Source organism: Epinephelus fuscoguttatus, linkage group LG8 (genome assembly GCF_011397635.1).
Source record: "Epinephelus fuscoguttatus linkage group LG8, E.fuscoguttatus.final_Chr_v1".
Lineage (NCBI taxonomy): Eukaryota > Metazoa > Chordata > Actinopteri > Perciformes > Serranidae > Epinephelus > Epinephelus fuscoguttatus.
The window spans coordinates 16,816,448-16,839,399 of NC_064759.1; the positions used below are offsets into that span (position 1 = coordinate 16,816,448).

Sequence of the window (22,952 nt, forward strand, 5' to 3'; positions counted from 1 at the left end):
AGACATGAACAGTGTTCTGCTGCTGTTTTTGTAAACAGACTTGTAGAGTTGATTTAAAAAAACAAAGCTGGTTTGTTTTTCAGCGGAGTCACTGCAACAGAAATAGTTTTCTCTGGCAGACATGCTTTTCCCGTATATGGAAAAGTGAAAATGCATTTTTCAGTGTGAAATCTCTCACACTTTACAGAAAATACACAGAAGACACAGTAACCTGTTGTTAGAGCTGTAGTCAACCAAAGAAAGTCTTGGTTGACTGAAATTCTATCTACTACTTGACCAATCATTTAGTCGATGGTAAAAGATAATCTGTACGTTATCTCTAGATTTACTGAATCGACCACAGTGCATTGAGTGCACTCTAACTTGAAGAGTTGTGTATGCACCAAAGTTTTTTTATTTCTTCTTCTCTCTGGAAGCAATGTATTTTTTTAATTGTTAGCAATGTGAGTGCCATGTACTTATGCTATGCTACAAACCCCAGCAGTTTGACAAGGCGGTAAGAGCTAAACATTTAGTGTGAAGAGAGTTGAACAATGTTCACCATTGGGTCAGAAGTTGCACTCATTACTTTCTCATTTTTGCAGGCTGTCCAGTCACATTGGAATAGGGACAGGACAAATACCACAAAGACCAACTGTCACATCCTATTTGTACGAATGCTAAGAAACAACAACATCAATGGAGAAGAAATAATTATTGTTGGCCTTATAGACTAGAGCGTTCATCTTCTGTCCCTACATGCTTTAGCCTTCCCCTCATCCAGAGCGAGTACTTCTTGCCGACATTTTTAACTCTGTCAGTATTCCATATTGTAGCAAACAGGCGCAACCAAAGCGTCACAGTTAAAAACACTCAGTACCTCCAAAGCACTGCTGCGCTCCCAGCTGAGCATTTTCAGAAGAGCGTCTACTGTTTTCAGCAGGGAATAAAAACGCCTTACTGGACACACAGCCTTATTATGAAAGTGACATCAGCGATTGTCTGTCGAGAATTTGGTCAGACCAGAGCATATTAATCAAATGAAGGTGTCAGCCCTACTTGTTTCATAAGCTTCTCTGCTACAGCATTTCTGACTTTACCTGTTTTTTTTTTCTAGATGTGTGGGGATGGTGGCAGTCAGTTTTCCAGTCATGCCCCACCCCTGTCACAGTCCCAGCGGGGGGTCAGTGAGGACATGACCAGTGATGAGGAGCGCATGGTCATCTGCGAGGAGGAGGGAGACGATGATGTCATCGGTGAGAAATCAGACCTACTCAGCTCATGAAACTGAATGTTCGATTAGATTAATTAAAGTGTTAGTGCACTGCTTCCTGTGTCACTGGTGCGCTAAAGTACATTCAGTTTTTAACCACTTTCATGTTTTGATTTTTGATACTAATATCCCCTTAACTTATACATTTTAAGGATTGTCAAGTGTAGCTGTAGCGTATTTGTCTTTTCCACAGAGGACCCTTATCCCAGCAGTTCCATAGATCTTAAGTGTAAGGAGCGAGTGACGGACAGCGATAGTGAGAACGGTTCTGGTGACGAAAGTGATCGAAAGGTAACCAGCTTGAGTAATCATTTTTCTCCTGTTACTGAGCTTTTCAGTGTATTTGCCCTCAGTTACATCCATGTTTTGTCAAATTTTCCCTGTCTGTCTTCCTTTTCAGAGAGTTTTTGCCCCAGTCATTTGCTCCTCTGCATTATCATCCTCTGCACACCATACCCCTCATGGCAGAAGTGTCTCACTGTCCTCCTACCCCAGCAGCAAGCGCCATGATGAGGGGAGATCAGGAGGGGGAGGGTTTTCAGATCACAGGAGGAAGGACAGAGGAGAGGGAGAGGGGAAGGACACATATATGGGAGAGGGAGGAGGTGGAGGAGTGCAGGCCTCATCTCTCTCCCTCCCTTCTGGCCAGTCTGTCATCTCTACCTCTCCAGCTGGAGGGCATCCTTCCTCATCAGTAGGTTCACTTGGGGGGAACCCACTGGTGGGCATTGGCGCCGTAAGGGTGGCATCTACAGTGGTGACCAATGTCATGCGTCCTGTTATCAGCACACCGCTCCCCATCGCCAGTAAACCCAGAGATGGAGGCACATCATCCAGTCCGCACCCGCCGGAGAGGAAGTCCCTGACTCCCCATCAGCAGCCACAACTTCTGATTGGTTCAGGATCAGGAGGCGGGGTCCCAGCAACAGGGGGTGGGTACTACTCTTCATCATCACCCAATCCTGTAGGTGCAAGCGTGGGCCCTGGTGGTGTAGTGACTAATTTGGTGTTAGGAGGGGCTCTGTCTGCTCAACCTGCTGTACAGCTCATCACCCCCTCCCACCACCCTCAGCCCTCCCAGCAGCAGGCCCTGCCCTCCTCTGCTGTTTCAGTACCGCATAGCCAAACCAACGGGCCCCTGCCTCTGTCCCTGCTTCAGCCCCAGTTCCTCCCCGCTTCTTCCATATCACCACATGGGGGTAAGGCCATCACACAAGTTCAGTACATCCTGCCCACCCTACCTGCCAACACAAACCCCAAGAGCCCACCTCAGCAGCTCAGCCAGCCAACCAGTATCTTCAACCTGCCCACAGCTCCACCCACACACATGTCCCTGGCCAATGGAAAGCAACAGGGGACAAGTTCACTGACAGGATATACGTCCAGCTCAGCAGTGGGAGTGGTCAGCCCGGGAACTAGAGGTGAGAGTTTTAAACTGCAGTTATAATAACATGCATATTATTGCATGCTGTTAGCATGTGGTGACTCCTAAAAAATGCCTGTTCTCCCTCTTTCTCTGTCTTTGCCTCAGTGCAAACACAGTCTCCAGTGCTCCAGGGCAAAATGCTTGTTCCCATGGCAACAGTACGGACAGCGCCAGCCCCTGCCCAGCAGTTTCCCATCGTGGCTCCACCTCTTCCGGTCCAGAACGGTGCTCAGACGGGAAGCAAGGTCAGTGATCACTTTAATGGAGACACTGACATGAGAACATTATAATTGTGTATTTTTTTATTCTGTAATGCAGAGTAAAACTAAATCATCAGCTCAACACTAGCACTGCGCATTCATATTTTTTTTGTCCTGCTCCTTTCTTTGTGGCTTCTTCTTTCCATGCCAGATCATCCAGATAGCTCCCATGCCTGTGGTCCAGTCCCAGCTGCCTCAGGGTGGAGCTGTCCACCCTGCCAGCCCCTTCCCTGTTACAGTGGGCACAGCTGCTGTGGTGGCTCCAGGATCAGCCCCCTCTCAGGCTGTACTGCTGCCACCAGCACCAACCAGGTAGGAAGTAACAAACAATGAAGGAATGAATATGGATCATATACCTCTTAAACCACTGCTGACTTGATAACATCTGGCAAGCTACAGACACAGACCGCAGCTATTTCAAAAAACAGTTTCAAGTAACTGTGGGCTCATAGTCTGTGCTGAAGTGGTAAACGTCACCACTTTGGTGCACCAAAAAAAGGAAACAAAGAGGGCAGATTAGTTTTCAGCACCGACAGTCATTCTAAATTGACTGTGAAATGCCTTTCTGTAATTGCTTAGCTCCCTTTTTATTTTCACGAGACTAAACTCACCCACCTGCCACTGAATGAAGGCTAAAAAAAGGGTGTTTCACAGGTTCACTAAACCATGTAAATGCATTGTCAATTAGCATGTTGCCATCATGTTTGCAAAAGTATTTTGTGTTCTTCAGAACACAAAATGATCCAAACTTGTGACGTGTGCCGCCTTCTCAGGATAGCTGTATAATAAATTCTAAATGTCGGCCCAATTGTCATTTCTAATGTGCAAGGAAATTGAATTTGTCAAGTATACTCTTTTACAAACAAAATACTGTGCATGAGCCAAATGTATGATAGGAAGAGATGGTCTCATTTCAGGTGAGAATCATTTTTTTCACAGGATTTATTTTGTCCAGCATTGCAGGGAAACAAAGCAAAAGAAATCCATCTAGGAAAATCCCATTGATCAGATTATCAGCCAGTTTGTCCTCAATTTTCAACTTCTTTCCAGCTGCTTAAAGGTGAAAACCCAGCAAAATGCTTTAACCTACAAATTATGCAGCACATGAGCAAAACTTAGATATTGTACCTAATTTTTCCACAAATGTAATTGGAACAATGTGGATGCTGTCGGCATTAGGGCTACAGCTAATGATTATTTTCATTGTCTACTGATCTGACAGTCATTTTCACTTTAGTATATGAAATGTGAAAGATGGTTATCATCATTTCCCAGAACATACAGTGGCAATTAATTTGCTTCTTTTGTCCAACCAACATTCAAAAACTTAGACTCTTCATTCAAATGGCAAATTCTCACATTTAAGAAGCAGCATTCAACAAATATTTGACATTTTTGATTGAAAAATGACTAAAATGATTAATTGATTATAAAATAGTTGCAGATTAATTTTCTTTTGATTGACTACTCTAGTCTGCATGTGCTATATGTACGTAATGCTGTCTAATGAAGCACCGTAGCTCTCCCCGTGTTCTTAAAATACTCTGGAATGGAGAGATCTACAGTATATTTAAAAGCCCAAAAGCTGTTTCTTCTTCCAGATAGATGAACCCAACAATGTTACAGATCAGATGTCTGAAAGGGTCTATAAACAAATTATGTGCCAGTAAAGCTTGACTCAGCTCTGACAAACAGGCGCCCATTTAAGAACATATGCCAGCCTCGCTCATCCTACCCTAGGCTCCTGTTGATCTCTGTAGTAGTTCCATTATTGTCAGTTTCTTTGAAGTTTACATAAGCCAAATATTTGTTTCTGTGTGATATAAATCCGACTGACGACTTCCATGAAAGGATTCACACAGTGCTTTAAAAAAAAAAAGAAGAAGAAAAAAAAGTGAATAAGGCGTTATGTTTGCATGTCCTGTGTACGTGCTCCAGAATAAATATTTAGAGAAAGGAGTTCCAGCACATGAGCAAACATTTGAAAAGATGGACAAGCCTTGATCACCACCATTGGTTTAGTGCCATGCTTCCTATTGAAGCAACATCTTTTTTTTTTTTTTTTTTTTCAGAATATACTTCTGCTGTTTTTAAGCAAGGAACAGCAAACCACTAATTGGACTTGCATTGTTTCTGAGTCTCACTAAAACTAGTAAATATCGCTTAACCAAAGATAATTCCCTTGCAACCATCTTGGACTTAACTCAGCTGAGTGTGCATGCACAGAATTCATGTGCTTACTCCAAAAATAGAAAGCAATCAGAAAAAGTGTTTGCATAACAACTTTACCCATTGAATAGATGATAAAAGGTTTATTCAGCCATTTCAGATGAAGTAAATGCTTCTCCGCATGGTCCATTTTGTGCCCATCAAGGGTTTAAACAGGGTTTTATTATGAGTGGACTTTTATTGTTATTAGTGGGATTAAAACAGGTGTTGTTATAGAAATGAATGACTCTTTTTCTTTTTCTAAGTCCAGTTACATTTTGGTGCTTATGTGTTAGATAAATGAATTTCTATTGTTTCTTATGGCAGAGACGTCCAGATTTCTTAAAGCATAGCGAGCAGACAATGCGAGAAACAAAAACTCCGGCAGGGGTGCAGCTGTAGCAGTGCAGCTCTATTCTGGATGTGTTAGTCATGCTGCTGGTGGCCCAAGTTGCCTCTGCCTGCCACCCCCACACTACCTCTCAGCTTCTAGCACACACACACACACACACACACACACACACACACAGCGCTAGTCATCCAGTGCAGCTCGCTGTGATGTACACTCACCCACTGACCCTCACTGCAGCACTTCTTTTTTTGTCTTCCTCTTTCCTTCTAATCATGTCTCTGTTCCCTTCATTCCTGCTCTGGCTCATTATTGTACCATAACACCTTCTGTCGCGACTGCTACACCTTTCTTGACATTTTTTCATTACAAAAATGTCATCTTCTTCACTCTCCCTGTGTCCTCTTCATTTTTATACCACATATTTCTCTCTTCAAATCACCTTTATACCTCTTCATCCAGGATCACCTATGTCCAGTCCCCTCCAGGGGTCCCATCCACTCTGCCTCTGGTCTCCACGACAACAGGCTCCTCAACCACACAGCAAGCCCTGCCAGTGCCTGGTTCTGCATATGTCCCATCACCCCTGGCAACACTTGGGTTCACAGCCATCGCACCGCCTGGACAAACGCTGGTTCAGCCGCTGATTGCAGGTCAGTGCTGCAGAGAGAAAGTGTATGCAGTGAGCCAGGGTTGGAAATTAACTTTTTTTTTTTTAATCCACCTGCCACTGTTGTTATTGGATTCCAAAATCCATGAGCCACTTAATAGATTACCATTGTTTTTTGGCTGGTGAGTGACGCAAATCTCGCAGCCGCTGCTTATTTTACCAGCATTTGGCTGGTGGCTGGTGCTAATTTCCAAACCTGAAATTAGCTGTATGAAAAACAAAAGTAGCAAATAGCAGCCCTGCATAAATCCAGCTGGCTGACGAATGTTGAAGTTTTCCATTATTTTTTTTTTTGTAGCTTACATGAAAACTCTTTCAATAAATTTACTGTCAGTAACAAAGTAAATAAAAGGCTTATTTTAATCCCAGTAAATATGACCTCATAACATCAAACACTGCAACGTAAAGAGAGGAATCCAAAGCTGTGTCCAAAAAAATCCATACCAACAGTACTACATCCTAATATAATACAGTCTGTACTCTTCATCAGTATACTGTTTTAGCAATTAGCATAAAAAAAAAAATCAGAATTCTTCACCATTTTATACCAACAGGAAATGATAAAATATGTGTGACATCAATCAGACTTTGACTTTTGGAGCGCCACTGGCAATTAAACTTCACAAATAGACATCAAAGTGGTTTTCAAAGATTTAAGACTTACTCCTTTGTTTTTCAAGTTTTTTAACCACCATCTGCACATGATTACATTTTTTCCAGCTGCTAGCAGCGTCTCCATTTCTATGTGCATTGCATTATGGGAAAAAAGTGTCCATCAACAGCGCATTCCAAAAACCGTCCATATTTAGTATGCATACAGTCACTTTCTCTGGTGTGAACACACTACCGTACATACTGTACCCTGTGAATTCAAACACATTTAGATGCCATGACTTGAGTCTGTTTGACCCGAACAGATTTGTGTTAATGACTTTTATTCAGCTGTAATCAAAGTGGGACAATGTTTATTATGTGTGAACAAACTATCAATCATATCTGTAGTCTCGTAACACAGGACATTTGCATACATGAGTAATTGTTTTGCCAAATGGGTGTCAACATAAGCTGTTTTAAATCTGTAAGCTCAGACATCCATGGGAAAAAAAAGTCTGCCCTCTGTTATAAATCTAAACAGTCTTATATCTCCAGTGAATTCCAACATGAAATAAAACAGACAAACAAAAGATGTAGAAAGAATATAGTCTGGTGTTTCCACTGTGCCTGTAAAAGATTGTCCAATGAGCAACACTGAAACAACTGGCCCGTGGTTTAACTTGCTTGTTTAACTGCCGACCCCTGAACTACAATATCCACACGTGTCTCTTTTGATTGAATACATCTTCCTTCATCCAGGTCAGCCGCCGCTTCTCGCCACAGCTCAGTCTCCACAGCCCTCCACCTCAGCCCCTGCCTCAGGCTCCGGGGGCCAGATAGTCACCGCCATCTACCCTCCTTCACCTAACGTCACCATGGCAACAGGGGTGGTCTCCATGACAGCGGTACCCCCCAGCGTGGTCTACTCTGTCTCGAGCCCTTCCAGTGCTTCCCCCCACATCCTGTCCAAACACACAACAACCCATGCCACAATCACGCACCCACATCCGCAGCCCCATCCGGACAGACAGGCAGACAGGCACCTGCCCGTGGACAGACCCGCAGATCGACAAACTGACAGACAGGCTGAGAGGCAGACAGAAATGCTGACGCATTCAGACAGACATCAGGAGAGGCAGACCTCCAGCAGTAGCAGCTCAGTGGCACCTCCCAGTGGCTCAGCTGTGTCCATAAGGCCCTGCAGTCCTCCACTTCAGATCCAAACACCTGGTACGCCCACGTGCATTGTTTCTATTCAACACTCGGTGTTCAAGGTTGTAATTGGTTTTTATGTTTTTTGTAAATGATATGCTGCCTGTAGCTATATCGGCCCCGCTCATGTTCATCCCAGTAAATGATCTCTTTTAAGAGCTTACACGGGAGATGAAATTTAAAATTTACTTTGTTAATATTTATGTAAAAGAGAGATGGAGGGAAAATGCTGCATGACATTAAGAGGGACATGAACATTTTTTTCATGTTATGTGCCTGTGTTTGACTTGTGCTGTTGGGTTTTAGCAAAGGGTTTCCTGTAGGTGGCCACTGCTTAAAGAATAGATTCACAAATTTGTCTCCATATGCACTAGGGATATTTAGTTAACTGCACTACATGCTACCTGGTTTGTTGGGAGCTGGCTAGTAGTGCCACTCATTTAGTAATTAGCACTACTAACACTGTCCCAACCCAACAACGTTGCTGTAAAACCATTGTGCCCACCTTTAGCTCTGTCGTCAGCATCAGTGTCAGCTCAGCTAGTGCTGCTAACAGAGTTAACAATGCTAAAGGGGTTTTGTGGTCTCATCCCAGGACAGTGTTATCAGTTAATGGCCCAATTAGCTAGCTCAACCTGGGTGGTGTACAGTGCAGAGGGGCCTGGGCTAACATTGGCAAACCAGTGGAGACCAGAAGGTGGGCAGTGGGGACTATGTTACCTACCTTAAAATATGTGTGTTTTAAATGTGAATAAATGTGTTTTTAAAGTGAATTGGGGGGGGGGGTCCTCAGTCCTCTGTCCTCTGTCCTCTGTCTCTTTCTCTACAAAAATGCCTTCCAAAGTTTATCTGAACCTAATTTGAGGCTTCAGCACTCTGAGTTTGTTGAAGTAACTCATCTTGATCTTGCTGTTTTACAGGCAGTACACCAGGTACACCCAAACTTACCCAGCTTCCCGTCAGGACCCCTCAGAAGGTGAAGGCAACGGTGGCGAACATCCCTGTGGGCAGCTATGAAGGAGGAGGTAGAGGAAAAGACAGAGAAAGGGAGAAAGACAGGGAACGGGAGAGAGAGCGGGAGAAGGAGCGAGAAAGGGAAAAGGAGAGGGAGAGGGAAGCTGCAGCCACCAGTCGCTTCTCCTTTGATCCTGAGCAAGCAGGGCAGACAGGGTCTCCATCAACACATCCTGCTGAGGAGCCGCCGTCCTCTGACAGACCCCTGGAGGGCTCCAGTGCAGCGGACTCCTCTGACATGCGACACAGAGAAAGCACAACCGCCAAAGAGGTGACAGGAACATCACACAACGGTTTCTAGCTCTGACATCATGACCGGAAACAACACAGTTGTTCAAACATAAAATCTCTGTGACTTTGTATAAAATACTTAAATTGAACTTTCTGTGCAGGCTGGATGGAAGGAGTCCCTCCCCTCCTCTCCTCTCCCCCCTCCATCAGCCACAGAACCCACCCTACCGCCCCCACAGACTGACAAAGATGGTCCTACACCCAAAAAAGTCAAGGCCCGCCCACCACCACTCAAGAAGACTTTTGACTCGGTGGACAAGTGAGTTAACACCTTTGTGATTCTTTAGTGTTAGGTTGCAGAAATTATTGATGGACAGTGTATATATACTGTATATTTTGTGTGTGTGTGCGCGTGTGTTGGTCTGGCAGGGTGCTGTCGGAGGTGTATTTCGAGGAGCGTTTTGCCGAGCTGCCAGAGTTTCGGCCAGAGGAGGTTTTGCCTTCACCCACCCTGCAGAGTCTGGCTACTTCACCCCGCGCCATTCTGGGCAGCTATCGCCGCAAGAGGAAGAACTCCACAGGTTTCAGTCACTTAATAATCTGACTCAATGCTTTAGGAGTACTGTAGGGTCGTTTGGTGAACAGAGCAGATAACTGCTGCTGTCTATGGAAGAAAATGTAGAACTATGTAGTCTTTGCTCACTTTAGGTACATGATTAATTCAGATAAATACTGAGATTTGATCTCTGCTGATTAAGTTTGTTTCCTCTGTGTGCTTGTAGATTTGGACTCGGCCACTGACGAGCAAGTCTCTCCTAAGAGAAAGAGTCGGCGGCGCTCAAGTTGCAGCTCTGAACCCAACACGCCTAAAAGTGCCGCCAAGTGTGAGGGAGACATCTTCACCTTCGACAGAGCAGGTAACATGCAGTGAAGTCTAAATATATTTCCAATCAGGTGATTGTCTTAATGACTGCCTTGAAAATATGAGAGTTCATGTTAAGGGTTTTATCCTTGAATTGTTAAATAAATTCCTTCTTCATATTTGGATTTATTTTAGTTACTTTAATCTCATTGAAAATTTGCTGTGCATGTTTTTTAAAAGTGATTATTTTAATGACTAAAAACATAAGCAACTTATTGGTCTGGTTATGGAAGTATACATCCAAATACCTACAGGCCACAGTTCACTTAGTAACGACACAGTATCTGCATGCTGCATTACAGAGTTGTTATGCCTCTGCACCGCTGTGGTCAAAGGTCACTGTGACCTCACACAACATGTTTTTGGCCATAACTCAAGAATTCATACACTAATTATGATATATTCCACACAAATGACTAATACAATAAAATGATAGAGTGATGACATTTTTATATCCAAAAGATCAAAGGTCAACCTCACTGTGGTGATAATGTTGTGTAAAAACCCATTTTCTGTCCATAATTCAACGCCATAACTCAGGAATAGAAAAGGAGACATTTTTGGTCGGATACTGACCTGGTTACTGTGCTGATTATATAGAGCTGCTCTGCTGCCAGGTTGAAGATGTGTGTGAAGCCTCCACATTTTAGAATGTTTAGCTTTTTTGCAGCAACATCCACATTTGAAATATTGTCTATTGTCATGGCTACATATGAGTCTGCACGGACATGAATGTAAATTGTGATGGAGGCATACAACTGTGGGGTGGAAATTCTAGTTTGATTCTTAATTTAACTTTTTCTCCTTTTATTGTTTTCCTCCAGCAATGAAAACCTAAGATGGCATGATGTAGTAAAATATATCAAGTAGGCATGTAGGAGTTTGTGGGCCAACAAAACTTTAAAGATGCAGCTGAAAGCTCCCAAAAAAAGCTACTAAGTGGACCTTGGATAAAGATTTTGTTTGTCAAACTGAGGTTAAGACTAGTCAAAAAACATAAATAAATAAAAAGTATCTGAACCAGACATGAATCACTGATTTGGAGAAACATTTTATTCACTACCATATTTTTCCTGCTTGGTTGGTCTCATATCTCAGAGTGCTTTTTAAGATGATGAGGGGCTGAAGGGTCATAAACAAAGCTGTTCATCACTGTAACAACCACTCTGCCTGTCTGTCCCTCTCCCAGCCACAGACGGAGAAGATATCCTGACAGATCTGGAGTTTGATAAGGTGCCGTACTCCTCTCTGCGACGAACACTGGACCAGAGGCGAGCACTGGTCATGCAGCTGTTCCAGGAGCAGGGCTTCTTTCCATCAGGTACGACACAGGCCCTGTTTACACCTGGTATTAAAATGCATCCTGGGTGACTGGATCATACGTAGACAACTCTAAGTACAGGCGTGAATGCACCAAATGCATCACCCAAACCACATTCAGGGGTGGTCTGGGCCACATTCTTTCAGCTGTGTGGATTCTAATGTGTCCTGGGCCACACTGAACCAGGACACCTATTCAGGTGACGTCCTTGTTTATCTGACATCCCACAGGATAAGAGAACTTTATGTTGGTGCTGTTATACAGATGCCAGCAAACTCACACTGACACTGAAACAGCTCAACTCTGTTGTTGAAACCTGCTAATAAGCGCAAGTAAATGTTAGCTATGTAATGCTAGCAGTTAGCTCTGTCACTGTGACTGCGTGGCGGGGCTCACGCTCCTGCAGCAGTTGTCGATGAGGGGCTTTCAATACGCTGCACACAGCCCTACATTGAAATATGATTTTACTCCTTTTAAATAAAGGGCAGGGAGTAAACATGCTCACAAACACACACTCTGTTTATGTCTACAAGCATTTTCAGAGCGAGTGCTTTTCTTTTGCTCTTGTGTTTCCAGCTCAGGCCACTGCAGCCTTCCAGACAAGATACTCTGACATATTTCCCACCAAGGTGTGTCTGCAGCTGAAGATCAGGGAGGTCCGGCAGAAGATAATGCAGACGGCTGCCCCCTCTGATGTCTCTGGTTTAGGCATCCCTGACTCGGCTAGCTCCCTCCCTGGACCTTCTGGCTCCCAGTCAGGAGAAGGAACTCTGAGAGGAGGTGGGGACCTGCAGGATGAAGATGTGGAGCAAGGGACAGAGGGGAGCCCGGAGGATCCTCGTGATTCACAGGACTCTTCTAGATGAGGGACGCTGACAAATTAGATTGACCAATCAGTGACTGACGTCACACCTTTCCACACCCCCCTCACGCTTTCACACACTTTTTTTTTAAATCCACACTCTTAACTCTCCTCTGGATAGATGCTGATTTCTGTCCATCCTCAGCAGCCAACCTGTGGGAGTGAGAGATTTTTGTATGCAATTCTTTTTTCCTTGGGTAATGTGTGACCCTAGTACCAAAAAAAAGGACACATGAAAAGCCAGTGGCACAAAAACTACCACAATGCACACACACACACACACACACACACACACACACACACACACACGCACACATCCTGCAAACTCCTAATTCCCACACTTGAATTAGCACTCTGTATTAACCACCTTGGAGAAAAAGCTCCCACCGATGCCAGTGAACGAAGGACCATTGTTGTACAGCTGCACTCATTTGCCTTGAAGAAGAAAGGGTTCTTGTTTTGGGACGGAGAGACCTGCTTAACCCATTCTGAGACGGTGTAAGTCAGCAGTTTTAAAACAAGGACATTATGTGTTTTGATATTTGTTTTTAATAGCGTTTAGAGGAGTTGAAGCAGAGAGTGTCTGCTTGAGGAACAACCTGTATTTAGACTTAACTGTTGTAAGCTTGTATCTTGTTTCTGCTGACATTAGGGGGCTGGGCCCTCGACAGCCGGAAACGATTTGATTCGACAAGAGAACTCGTTACTATGGACCTGGAAAGATCTTTTTCTCCGTTTTATCGCTCGCACGTAGACCTTCAGGGGAGGTCTACTGGGAGTGACTGAAAAAAACATTGACTGAAACTCAAGTGGACTTCTGGCAGTGCCATCATTCCTGCAATTACCTGTCTGGCCAAGTCCTCCCTTCTTGCGACTGACGCTAGCACATGCCAGTAGGTAGGAACCGAGCATTCCTGTGCCTCTCATTTGCTCGCCATGAAGGAAGGAGGTGGGTTGGAGTCAATGGGCACATCCTGGCTCTTAGTCGTAGAGGTCAGGCTGATAAGGCCTTAATCCTCTATTGCCAAGCAGTTTTATTAACTTTTTTAAAATAATTTGATTTGTATTTAACATTGTCATATTCAGTTTGTTGTTGTACTATTCCTATGGTTATTATTATTATAATTATTATTACTACTCATATCATTGCAGTGAACCCCGGTCCTTAGTTTGGACTTTTCCTTCATTTCTGCCAGCTGTTTCGTTTTTTATAATTTTGGAGGCAGGTGAGAGAAGCTGCTCCACACCTGAACAGTTCCTCCATTGTAGTCTTCCCTTGACTGGCCTCTCACCTCAGCAAGGACCTGCGGTGCAGTTATTTTTATTGTTCATTTTAAAGAGGACAACTCAACTCAACGTGGACCTTTATATTCTTTCAGCAGTAATAAGCTGTATGTTTTTAGACAGCCCTGTTATGCCTCTCTGTCCCTCGCTTAGTTTGACTCTATAGCCTCAACACTTGTACAACTCCTTCCTCCACCTCTTTCCTTCCCTCCTTCCTCCCTTTGTCACTTTATTGCTCTCTCCAGACCTACTTTTTAGACAGGTGGAGAGAAAACTGGGGGAAGTGGGGGGGAGGGGAATGAATCAAAGAGAGCTGGTAGGATCTAATACTGGTTGTGTCTTTGTGCAAGACTTGGTTGTGTTGTAAATAATTACTGTAGAGTCAGTAGACTCGTTATATTATTGATAAGGAAAAATCTGTCATTGAACATAAGTTGACTTTTAAGACACCTGATACCGAAGGTAAAAACACATGAAATGGAAAAAAACAATAATAAATATGGCTATTAATGTTTTTGTGTTATACTCCTTGTTTTGCTGTTCCAGTATACAAGAGAGGAATTTATATGAATAATTTAAGTTTGTATCTGTATCTTTCAGTATGCAAATAAAAATAGGTGTTCAATTAAAGTGATTTTATCGCTGGCAATGTGAAAAATGGGTTTTCCTTAAGCAGAGATACACAAACGGTATCTAAAATGAAGCATCATTTTTGTCTGTCTCCTTTGAAATGTAACAGCAGCTCAAGTTGCCTCTACTTATGTGAACTATTAGTGCTTGAGTTTAGAGATGAAACTGAAAATTACATATCACGATTATAGTGACCAAAATGATCACAGATATCAGTATTATCGTGGTATTGTTAACATGTGCTGAAATAATTTCACCAATTAAACAGGGCTGGGCAATTTATTGATATTATATTGATACCATTATATGATGATATGTTCTTGTTTTTAAAGGCTGTATTACAATGAAGGTATGTCATTTTCTGTACCTCCCAGGCTGTTCTACCTGTTCCATTATTTGTCTTTACCCACTTAATCATTATATCTACATTACAGAAGCACTGTCGCCTTACAGCAAGAGGGTTCCTGGTTTGAATCCCAGGGTGGGGGAGCCCTTCTGTGACTCAGTGAGTTTGCATGTGACAGCGTGGGTTTTCTCCGGGAACTCCAGCTTCCTCCCACAGTCCAACAACATGCAGGTTAGGTTAACTGGTCACTCTAAATTGGCTGTAGTTGTGAATGTGTGTGTGAATGGTTCTATGTGTCAACCCTGTGATAGTCTGGCGACCTGTCCAGAGTGTACCCCGCCTCTCGCCCAATGTAAACCGGGATAGGCTCCAGCCCCCACGACCCCAAACAGGGTAAGTGGTCACGGAGAATGAATGATGAATATATATAAAAAGTATAATTGTTTAAGTGTTTAAACACCAGTAGTCGACCCCGTAATATCGTCTATTGACATTGAGGTATTTGGTTCTAAATATTGTGATTTGATTTTCTTCGTATCACCAAGCCCTAAATGAAAACCACAAATGAAATTAACATTACATTAGCATTAACATTGTGGCCATGTGTCTGGGAGACTGTTGCTAACTATGGTTGACGCTGGACAATATTTGAGTTTTCCAAAGTGCTTTAGTCAAACAGGGTTGCCACTGCAATTAAAATTTGAAATGATTAAACTAACCAAAGAGAATTTTACCCCAGTTAATCGCCACACCTGTAAATGTTTCATCCCTATATGTGTTAAATGAGAACGTGGGTTCCAAATATTAATCACCTTGGAAAAACATTTATTGATTTCACATATTTACAACAGCACAATCAAACAGAAGAAAAATCACATCCATTTTGTGAAATGGTCAAATTAATTATACAAATGACATGAGGCACAACCAATGGTCCTTACTTCATAATGAATGTCATATCCATGATTTTAGTGTTCATCTTTCAATAAACTTTAACACTGATCCCTCTCATAGCTTTGTAAAACAGGGTCGATAAATTACTTTGGTCTGTTTGCTGAACTTCATCTGCGTTTGACATTTCATAGCGTTCTTGTCCAGGACATAATTATCTGATCCAATAAGTCTGAACTTCTCAGTAGTCAATTAGAGTCAGTTCTAACACTGTCGTACTGAACTTGTCAATTCAGAGGAATAAACTTTTATTTTCTGTCCACTTGTACTCGTCCTCAGAGGAGCTGCAGTCCGTCCACAGCAACTGTGTCCATCGCAAGGCCGTTCTCCAAAGCTGTGTGATAGATCTCCAAGGCCTGCTCCAGAGGTAGCGCTCCTCCCTCGCTGGTCTCAATGATGGCAATCGTCTCCCCAAACTCGTTACACATGATAGTAGGAGTGCCCTGTGTCTGAGAAGAGGAAACGGAAATCAGAATAAGTTCAACTAACGGCAGAGAGTGCGCAGACACATTTACTCGTATAATCTCTTACTAATTTTAATTTAAAAGTTCAATCTTAAATAGTTAATTAGATCAGACTAAAACAGGTCACTATGGCAACCAGATCACATAAGCTTTGTCAAGTGTCAAGGGATGGGGGGAGTAGGATACACGTTCTGACCTGCTGAAGATCCGAGGCCTGGATCTGGATGAGCTGAGGCTGCCCGTTAGCTAGTTCCACTGCTGAAGCGTCCACCACTGCCACAGCAGACCTGGTCTCCATGGCGGCCTGGGCTGCAGCCTCTTCATCCAGCCTCTGCTGCCTGGCATGGGTCTTCTTGTGGTTCCTCAGATTGGAGAAGGTCTTGAAGGCTTTGCCACACTGCGGACATACATGTGGCCGTTCGCCTGTGTGCGTTCGACGGTGTTCGGCCAGGTGCATGCTCTGGATGAAACCCTTTCCGCACACTTCACAGCGAAATGGCCGTTCGCCCGAGTGTGTGCGCAGGTGCTCTCGCAGGTGTGTGTTCTGACGGAAGCGTTTCCCACACACTTGGCAAGGAAAGGGGCGCTCCCCGGTGTGGACTCGCTGGTGAAGTGCAACTCCGGAGGACGAGACAAACAGTTTGCCACAGATGGGACACTGGTGGGCTTTGGGCCGCTTCCCGGAGGGGCACCGCGGTCGCCCAGGGCCTAAGGCAAAGTGGCTCAATCTGTGAAGTCGCAGATTGGCAGGAGAGTTGAGCTTCTTCCCACAGATGTTGCAGTCCAGACCTCCCCGCACTAGACTGGCAGAATCTCCTGATTCTGTCTCTGCTGTGGCTGAGGTGGAGGGCTCTGCAGTCAGATCTTTGCCCAGCTCTGCCTGGTTGTCCGTCTCTGTGCCCATCTCTCCTCCTGTGCCAGCCTGCACCAGGGTGGGGTGCTGCTCCAGACAGTGACTGTCTCGTTGTCTCCTAGTCAGGAAGCCAGCCTCACAGTGGGGACACGGGAAAGGGGCCGGAGCCCCTGGATGTTGGGTGTAGCGATGTGCTGCTAGCTTGGTGGGCCAACGAAAGGTAGCAGGGCAGTCCGGGCAACACAGTGTCGCAGCACTTGTGTGCAGCAGGCTGTGCTGACGGAGGTTGGAGGACTGTGAGAAGGAGCGGTGGCAGACATCACAGCGGTACGGTCGAACACCAGAGTGGATAAGATTGTGCCTCATCAGATTGGCTAGAGAGGAGAAAGTTTTGCCGCAGTCAGAACACTGGAAGGGCCGCTCGCCAGTATGAATGCGGATGTGGTTGCGCACGTGGATCTGCTTCTTAAAAGCCTTGCCACAGACACCACAAACGAAGCTGCGCTCAGGGACATGGGACTTGCGTCGATGGTGAACAAGCTGCAGCTGAGAGGGAAAGGTCTTTGAGCATGAACGACAAGAAAAAGGCCCTTTGTCTGATGATGCAGCTTCAGCTGTGACTCCATCACCGGTGTCATCCATCGAAGCAGCATTTGCAGCTGAGCCAGACTTGGTGGCATCTCCCACCTGCTGGAGATCATCAGTGTTGCCTTCAAGCGGGGCAGACACCTCCATGTTGCTGTCCTCCCCCTGCTTCGCCACTTCACCTCTTTCCACTTTGCTCTGAGAGCTTTCAATCGGTTCCTCTCCCAGTTTTTCCATCTCATCCTCTGTGAGAGGGGCCAGCAGGTTGAGCTTTGCCTCAGCAGCAAGCGAATTCTTCTCTCGTGCTTTCTGTAGGATGGCAAGAGCAGAGATAGATGCTCTTACTGGAGCTGAGACCTGCAGAAGAAAACAAGCATAAGTTAGATTGAAATGTCAAACTAAAGCTGAGCACGCACTGTGTGATTTGAGCTGTTTCTGACCCGAATTTTGAGCCACATGACTCATTTTAGGGGCAGACTGAATTTAAGATTCGTCAGCCGTCGTATAGGGGGAGCCAGGACCAATCAACTGCTCCTGACCTGCTGTCTGACGGTCTGATACATTTCTGTAAAATCTGAATTTTCAGTCAGCTGTAGTCAGGCTCTCGAACAGTTGAAGCAGAGTCAGGAGTCAATTCCCAGAGATTAGTGCATTCTTTCTCAACTAGTCTTACAGTGTAGCTTCTACCCAGTTATTGTACCATTTTATTGTGAATTTTCCCCAATCAGTGTGACAACTGGACCGCACAGTATGAGTTGGTGCGGTCCAGTATCCCTCGTACAGAGGGAGTTGGAATAAATCAACCTTGCTAAAACTGGCCCAAATCCTATAGTGTTTGCCTCGCTTAACTTGGGGTTGTGGACACAATTAGTGAAGGGGATCTGCTTATTACCATGGAAACAGGGGCAGGTGTGGCAGATGAATCACGGTTGAGGTGGGTTCTACGGTGGTAGAGGTACTTGGTCATGTTGGTGAAGGTTTTGTTGCAGAAATGACACCTGTGCAGGGGATCTGCAGTGTGGGACTTCCTGTAAGACACCAGGAGGTAAAAATGAAACAGGCAGCAGAAGAAACAAAACTTAATATCAGCCGTCAGTTTCTCACAGTGATCCGGTCGCTGTTGTGTTTACCTGTGCATGATAAGAGTCATCTCAGTGGTGAAGCCATTGCCGCAGTCCACACAAAGGTACCTGGCCACGCCTGAGTGTGTGCGCATGTGTGTCTGCAGTGATGTCGCCTTCTTGAACACCTTGCCACACTCTGGACATTCATGCGTGCCCTGCTCGTGCACACGCTTGTGAGCAGCCAACCGGTTGACGGAGGTGAAGGTGCGGTTGCAGAGCTCACACTGTTGGGTCTTGGTCCACACTGTTGCTTTCTTCTCTGCCACTCTAATCCTGATGTCCTCCATCTTTTCTGTAGTCTCTTCCCTCCCTCTCACCTCGTCAAAGCCACTCATGACGCCTGGCTCTCCGCTCTCTTTGTCCTGACCCAGAAAGTGCTCTCCTTGGTGCTGGAGGAAGTCCTCTGGGGTTTGGAAGAGAAGGGAGCATTCGGAGCACTCATAAGGATGGATGACCACTACCTCTGTTGGCTGCTGGGAGTCATCCTGGACACTGGGGGCCAACCTTAACTCCAGTCTCTGAACCCCATTCTCCAGGACCCCCAGCTTTCCTGAAGAGCTCCGCCCCACAGCAGGCAACAGAGGGGGCAGCTTGGAGTGGCGCTGGCTGGGGGTGGTGGGGTTGTCTGCCAGAGCTTGAGCTGTGAGAATCTGCAGGTGCATGGTGGCAGAGCCGGGGGTCGCTGTCACTGGAGGGAGCAGGGAGGAGCGGGAGGGTGTAGAAGGTTTGGAGACAGACTGACGTTTCTTCTGTTGTTGTTGTTGTTGCTGCTGCTGAGCGAGTACCTAAAAAAATACACACAGAAATGTACCAACCTTAAAACCCTTTATCTAATTTTTATTTAATTCCTTTGATGCGAGTTGTTTACTATCCAAAGTACCTGTGCCAAGATCTCCCCAGCCTGCTGCTCACTCAGCACGTAGTTCTGCATATTGTGCAGTGGAGTGACAGTGCCATCAGGCTGTAGCACATACTCCTGTTGCAGAGCCAAAAAAAAAACACTGGTTATTACATTTATACACAGAAATTAAGCAATATTTAATAATTGCTCTTTAATTTCGGAAAGCAAAGATCCTAATAGCTCAGTGCCGTTGCTCTGATTCATGTCTTTTAGTTAATTATCAGATGCTTCGGAGACTCGCTGTCTGCTGTCTGGCCATGACACCCATTCAAAGTAGTACTTTCTAGAATTACAGTGCAGTTGCAGCAAACCAATCTGCGCTGGCCCACACAACCCAGAGAGCCACTGAGATAAATGTTTCACTTTGAAGCAATTTGAATGAACTCTAGAGCATAAGAGCCCGACCCAAATTAAATGAATGAAACTGCCAAGTGTCTTTACCATGCAGAGATTTTGACCTGTGCATGTGAATGACTCAGCACAGTGGAGAGTTTGGAAGTAAATTACAGCTCAGATTTACAGTTGATTCATCCATCGTCAATTTCACTCCATAATAAAATTGAACCCAGTATTTTTAAGTGTCTGCCGGTCTAATGCACACACGCTCTGTTTTGATCGTCTCAAACGAAACTCCAACTAAAGATGACGATGCCTTTGACACTCCACATAAATCTAGTTCAAGGATGCATATGAGTCTGCAGAATATCACCTACAGCATTAACAACTGCAGCCCAATATGCATGTTACTTATCACTGTTAATAACATGTTATTAATATAACTATATTCAATTCAAGCAACTTATTTTAATAAATTTATCAGTTACTGTGTCTCCTAAAGAGCACAGCACCAACAGTACCAGTCAGTTTATTAAATCATCAATAACTGTGACAAAGATAGAAAGACTGCTGTAGTATTCTCATAGTAAAAGGGTATAATAATTTTACTTTTCAGACTACAACAAAATTGTTAAATATATTTCCCGTACCACGGCCTCTGTGTTGCTGTGTGTGGTGCTCCTGCTGTGGGTCCTCCGGTGCTCCAGCCAGGTCTCAGGTGAATCAAACAGAGCCAGACAGTCAAGACACTGGTATTGAACGGGCCCCGACATCTGACCGTCTGACCCTTCCTCTGTCTCCAAAACCTCACACAGCTCTGGGGAAAGGTCACAGATACAGGCAGTTAGTGTTGTTTGTTTCTCAGTCTTACTATGATTAGCAGCTATGCGAATGAAAAACTGTGATTTATCTTATTCATTTTTCTAGTGGTGTGAATATTGAATATGAAGAGTCCGAACCATTCTCAGTTTTATTGAGGATTGTTTGCTTCCTTGTCATTAGCATTGAATACAGGCATGTCTTTTTTTAAAGATATTTTTGGGGGGTTAATTGCCTTTATCTGATAGGACAGCTATAGTTTGAAAGGGGGAGAGAAAGAGGGGGAATGACATGCAGCAAAGGGATGTCGGGTGGAATCAAACCTGTGGCTGCTGCGGCAAGGACACAGCCTTTGTACATGGGACACCTGTTCTACCAGGTGAACTGGTGGGCGTCCTGAATGCAGGCATTTCTTTATAAAAAGCCATGAATTCATTTCCACAAAATAGCATGATTTTGCATCATGTACAGACTGTCTGTACATTATGAATATCTAAACACACGCCCCATTCAGTCATTCATTTTCCATAACCGCTTATCCTGTTAGGGGTCACGGGGGGCTGGAGCCTATCCCAGCTGACACTGGGTGAGAGGCAGGGTTCACCCTGGACAGGTCACCAGACTATCACAGGGCTGACACATAGAGACAGACAACCATTCACACTCACATTACACCTACGGACAATTTAGAGTCACCAGTTAATGTAACCTGCATGTCTTTGGACTGTGGGAGGAAGCTGGACTACCCGGAGAAAACCCACACTGACACAGGGAGAACATGCACACTCCACACAGAAGAACTCACTCAACACACAATCAGCTCACTCACCTTGCTGCTCCACCTCCATCCCCGCCTCTCTCATGTGCATCTCCTGGTGCTGCAGCAGCTCCTCCGGGTTCACGAGGACGGCCCCACACTCCAGACACTGGTACTGCTGCGTCTGCCCCATCTCTGGGAGACCCTGGATGGTCATGACCTCCCCTGCCTCGCCTTCTCCTTCTCCCTCTTGGCCAGTGTGGATCTGCTGGTGGATCAGCACGTCCTCCAGGGTGTTGAAAAGCTGGTGGCACTCGCTGCACATATACTGGTGCTCCACATACACATCTTCTGTCTCCTCCTGCTGTTCAGCCATCCTGGTACTCTGTGTGTGTGTGTGTGTGTGTGTGTGTGTGTGTGTGTGTGTGTGTGTGTGTGTTGTCTTATAGAGGTTGCAAGTGTATCATGAAGGGATGTGTGACAGGTGATAAGGTGCTGAAACTTCACTGCTGTGTCCAATGAATGAAGACTACTTTTGTCATCCAGAAGGCTGGTGTCAGAGCACACCTGTGGGAGAGAATAAAAATGAAATGGTCATGTCAAACGAAACAGTGTCACTGTGTAACCTGGTGTTATGTAGTAGCAGCAGTTATGTAGTAGCCATTATATGATAAATGTATGGTCTCAGTGTAACACAACGCAAACAGTAACAGCACACTGGTCAATAATGTGCACAATAAGAAGCCCCAGCAGTGTTTACACAGATATCCTGGAACAATCCCGCGAGATAACATCGCATTTTTCAGCCGTTAGCCAAATGACGGCCCTCTAATGCTAACAGTACGACCACCGCTCAGAAGTGCCTCACTAATCGTTGTCTGCTTTTCCACACAAATGTGATTCATATCTTTGTTTACAGTGTGTGATGGCATATGGAGAGCTGTTGGCGGCGCTCCCTCCGATACTGCAGACCTGTTTCTCGGCACCGCGGTTTCCTGACAGCGGCTCCCCGGTTCGTCGGGCGGTCCGTCAGGCGGCGCTACCCACTTTTCCCCGAAGCTCTCCGGCTACTACGGCGGGCCCTTCTTTCCCCTTACCTCTCATTTACTCTCGTTGGACGATCCCTCGTGTAGTCGTCACTCCTCGTTCACACAAGCGTATGTCTTCTTGTTAGCCCCTTGTCACCGTCTGTGGCACGGAAATACAAAAATAAGAAAAATTTCCGTGGGAAATTGCATTTCAATGCGTGAAATGAAACGTTTGCCCGCCGATCGTCTCCATTCTTGTGCTACGAGGCCCCGCCCAATGCGGTAGTCTCAACGTTTCAGAATCTCTAATTGGACAACTGACTGTCAGTCATATACTGTGCTTGACTGATGGGTATTGTAGTTTTTGTGTCGACGGTTGGATTACAGTTATTTCCCAACCCGTTTTGATCCCTCTATTCCCGCCCCCTCTTTTATTTATTTTTTTTATTTTAAATTCGGTAATTTTAAGTAAACTATTTTATGTGCTCTGGTGGAGGTTAGCCTGTTTCAAAATAACTTAAGCTAACATACAGTTACTTTGTTGGTTTTAAAA

General features: G+C 44.9%; 2 protein-coding genes across 3 annotated transcripts in view; one reads left to right on the forward strand and one right to left on the reverse strand.

Annotated features, from left to right (window-relative positions):
- The window catches only part of cicb (capicua transcriptional repressor b), a 39,351-nt gene extending 25,232 nt beyond the window's left edge, over positions 1–14,119 (forward strand). Inside the window, exons 9-21 of one of the 2 annotated variants that reach the window (XM_049583546.1) lie at positions 1,097–1,235; positions 1,446–1,543; positions 1,653–2,673; positions 2,784–2,923; positions 3,090–3,250; positions 5,958–6,148; positions 7,519–7,989; positions 8,892–9,256; positions 9,378–9,535; positions 9,637–9,797; positions 9,999–10,133; positions 11,328–11,459; positions 12,036–14,119. In XM_049583546.1, the coding sequence (XP_049439503.1) occupies positions 1,097–1,235; positions 1,446–1,543; positions 1,653–2,673; positions 2,784–2,923; positions 3,090–3,250; positions 5,958–6,148; positions 7,519–7,989; positions 8,892–9,256; positions 9,378–9,535; positions 9,637–9,797; positions 9,999–10,133; positions 11,328–11,459; positions 12,036–12,325 (3,462 nt within the window). In that variant the 3' untranslated portion in view covers positions 12,326–14,119. The remainder of the gene's footprint in view (positions 1–1,096; positions 1,236–1,445; positions 1,544–1,652; positions 2,674–2,783; positions 2,924–3,089; positions 3,251–5,957; positions 6,149–7,518; positions 7,990–8,891; positions 9,257–9,377; positions 9,536–9,636; positions 9,798–9,998; positions 10,134–11,327; positions 11,460–12,035) is intronic. The other variant, XM_049583548.1, reaches the window with a different exon arrangement.
- Positions 14,120–15,397: 1,278 nt separating this feature from the next.
- Positions 15,398–22,752, reverse strand: znf526 (zinc finger protein 526). Its single transcript, XM_049583574.1, has 8 exons — positions 22,469–22,752; positions 21,444–21,938; positions 20,446–20,612; positions 19,439–19,534; positions 18,565–19,343; positions 18,327–18,462; positions 16,193–17,791; positions 15,398–15,981 (listed from the first exon to the last, which is right to left on the reverse strand). Exons 2-8 carry the CDS (start codon positions 21,745–21,747, stop codon positions 15,808–15,810), a joined length of 3,255 nt encoding a protein of 1,084 aa, XP_049439531.1. The 5' UTR covers positions 21,748–21,938; positions 22,469–22,752; the 3' UTR covers positions 15,398–15,807.
- Between the last annotated feature and the right edge of the window lie 200 nt (positions 22,753–22,952).

Excerpts from the sequence above, each read along its gene's own strand:
- znf526 (XM_049583574.1), bottom strand. The coding sequence starts at position 21,747 with ATGGCTGAACAGCAGGAGGAGACAGAAGATGTGTATGTGGAGCACCAG. Across the intron at positions 20,613-21,443 it reads GATGGAGGTGGAGCAGCAAG|AGCTGTGTGAGGTTTTGGAG; the intron begins GTGAGTGAGCTG and ends ACCTTTCCCCAG. Across the intron at positions 19,344-19,438 it reads CTGGGGAGATCTTGGCACAG|GTACTCGCTCAGCAGCAGCA; the intron begins GTACTTTGGATA and ends GTATTTTTTTAG.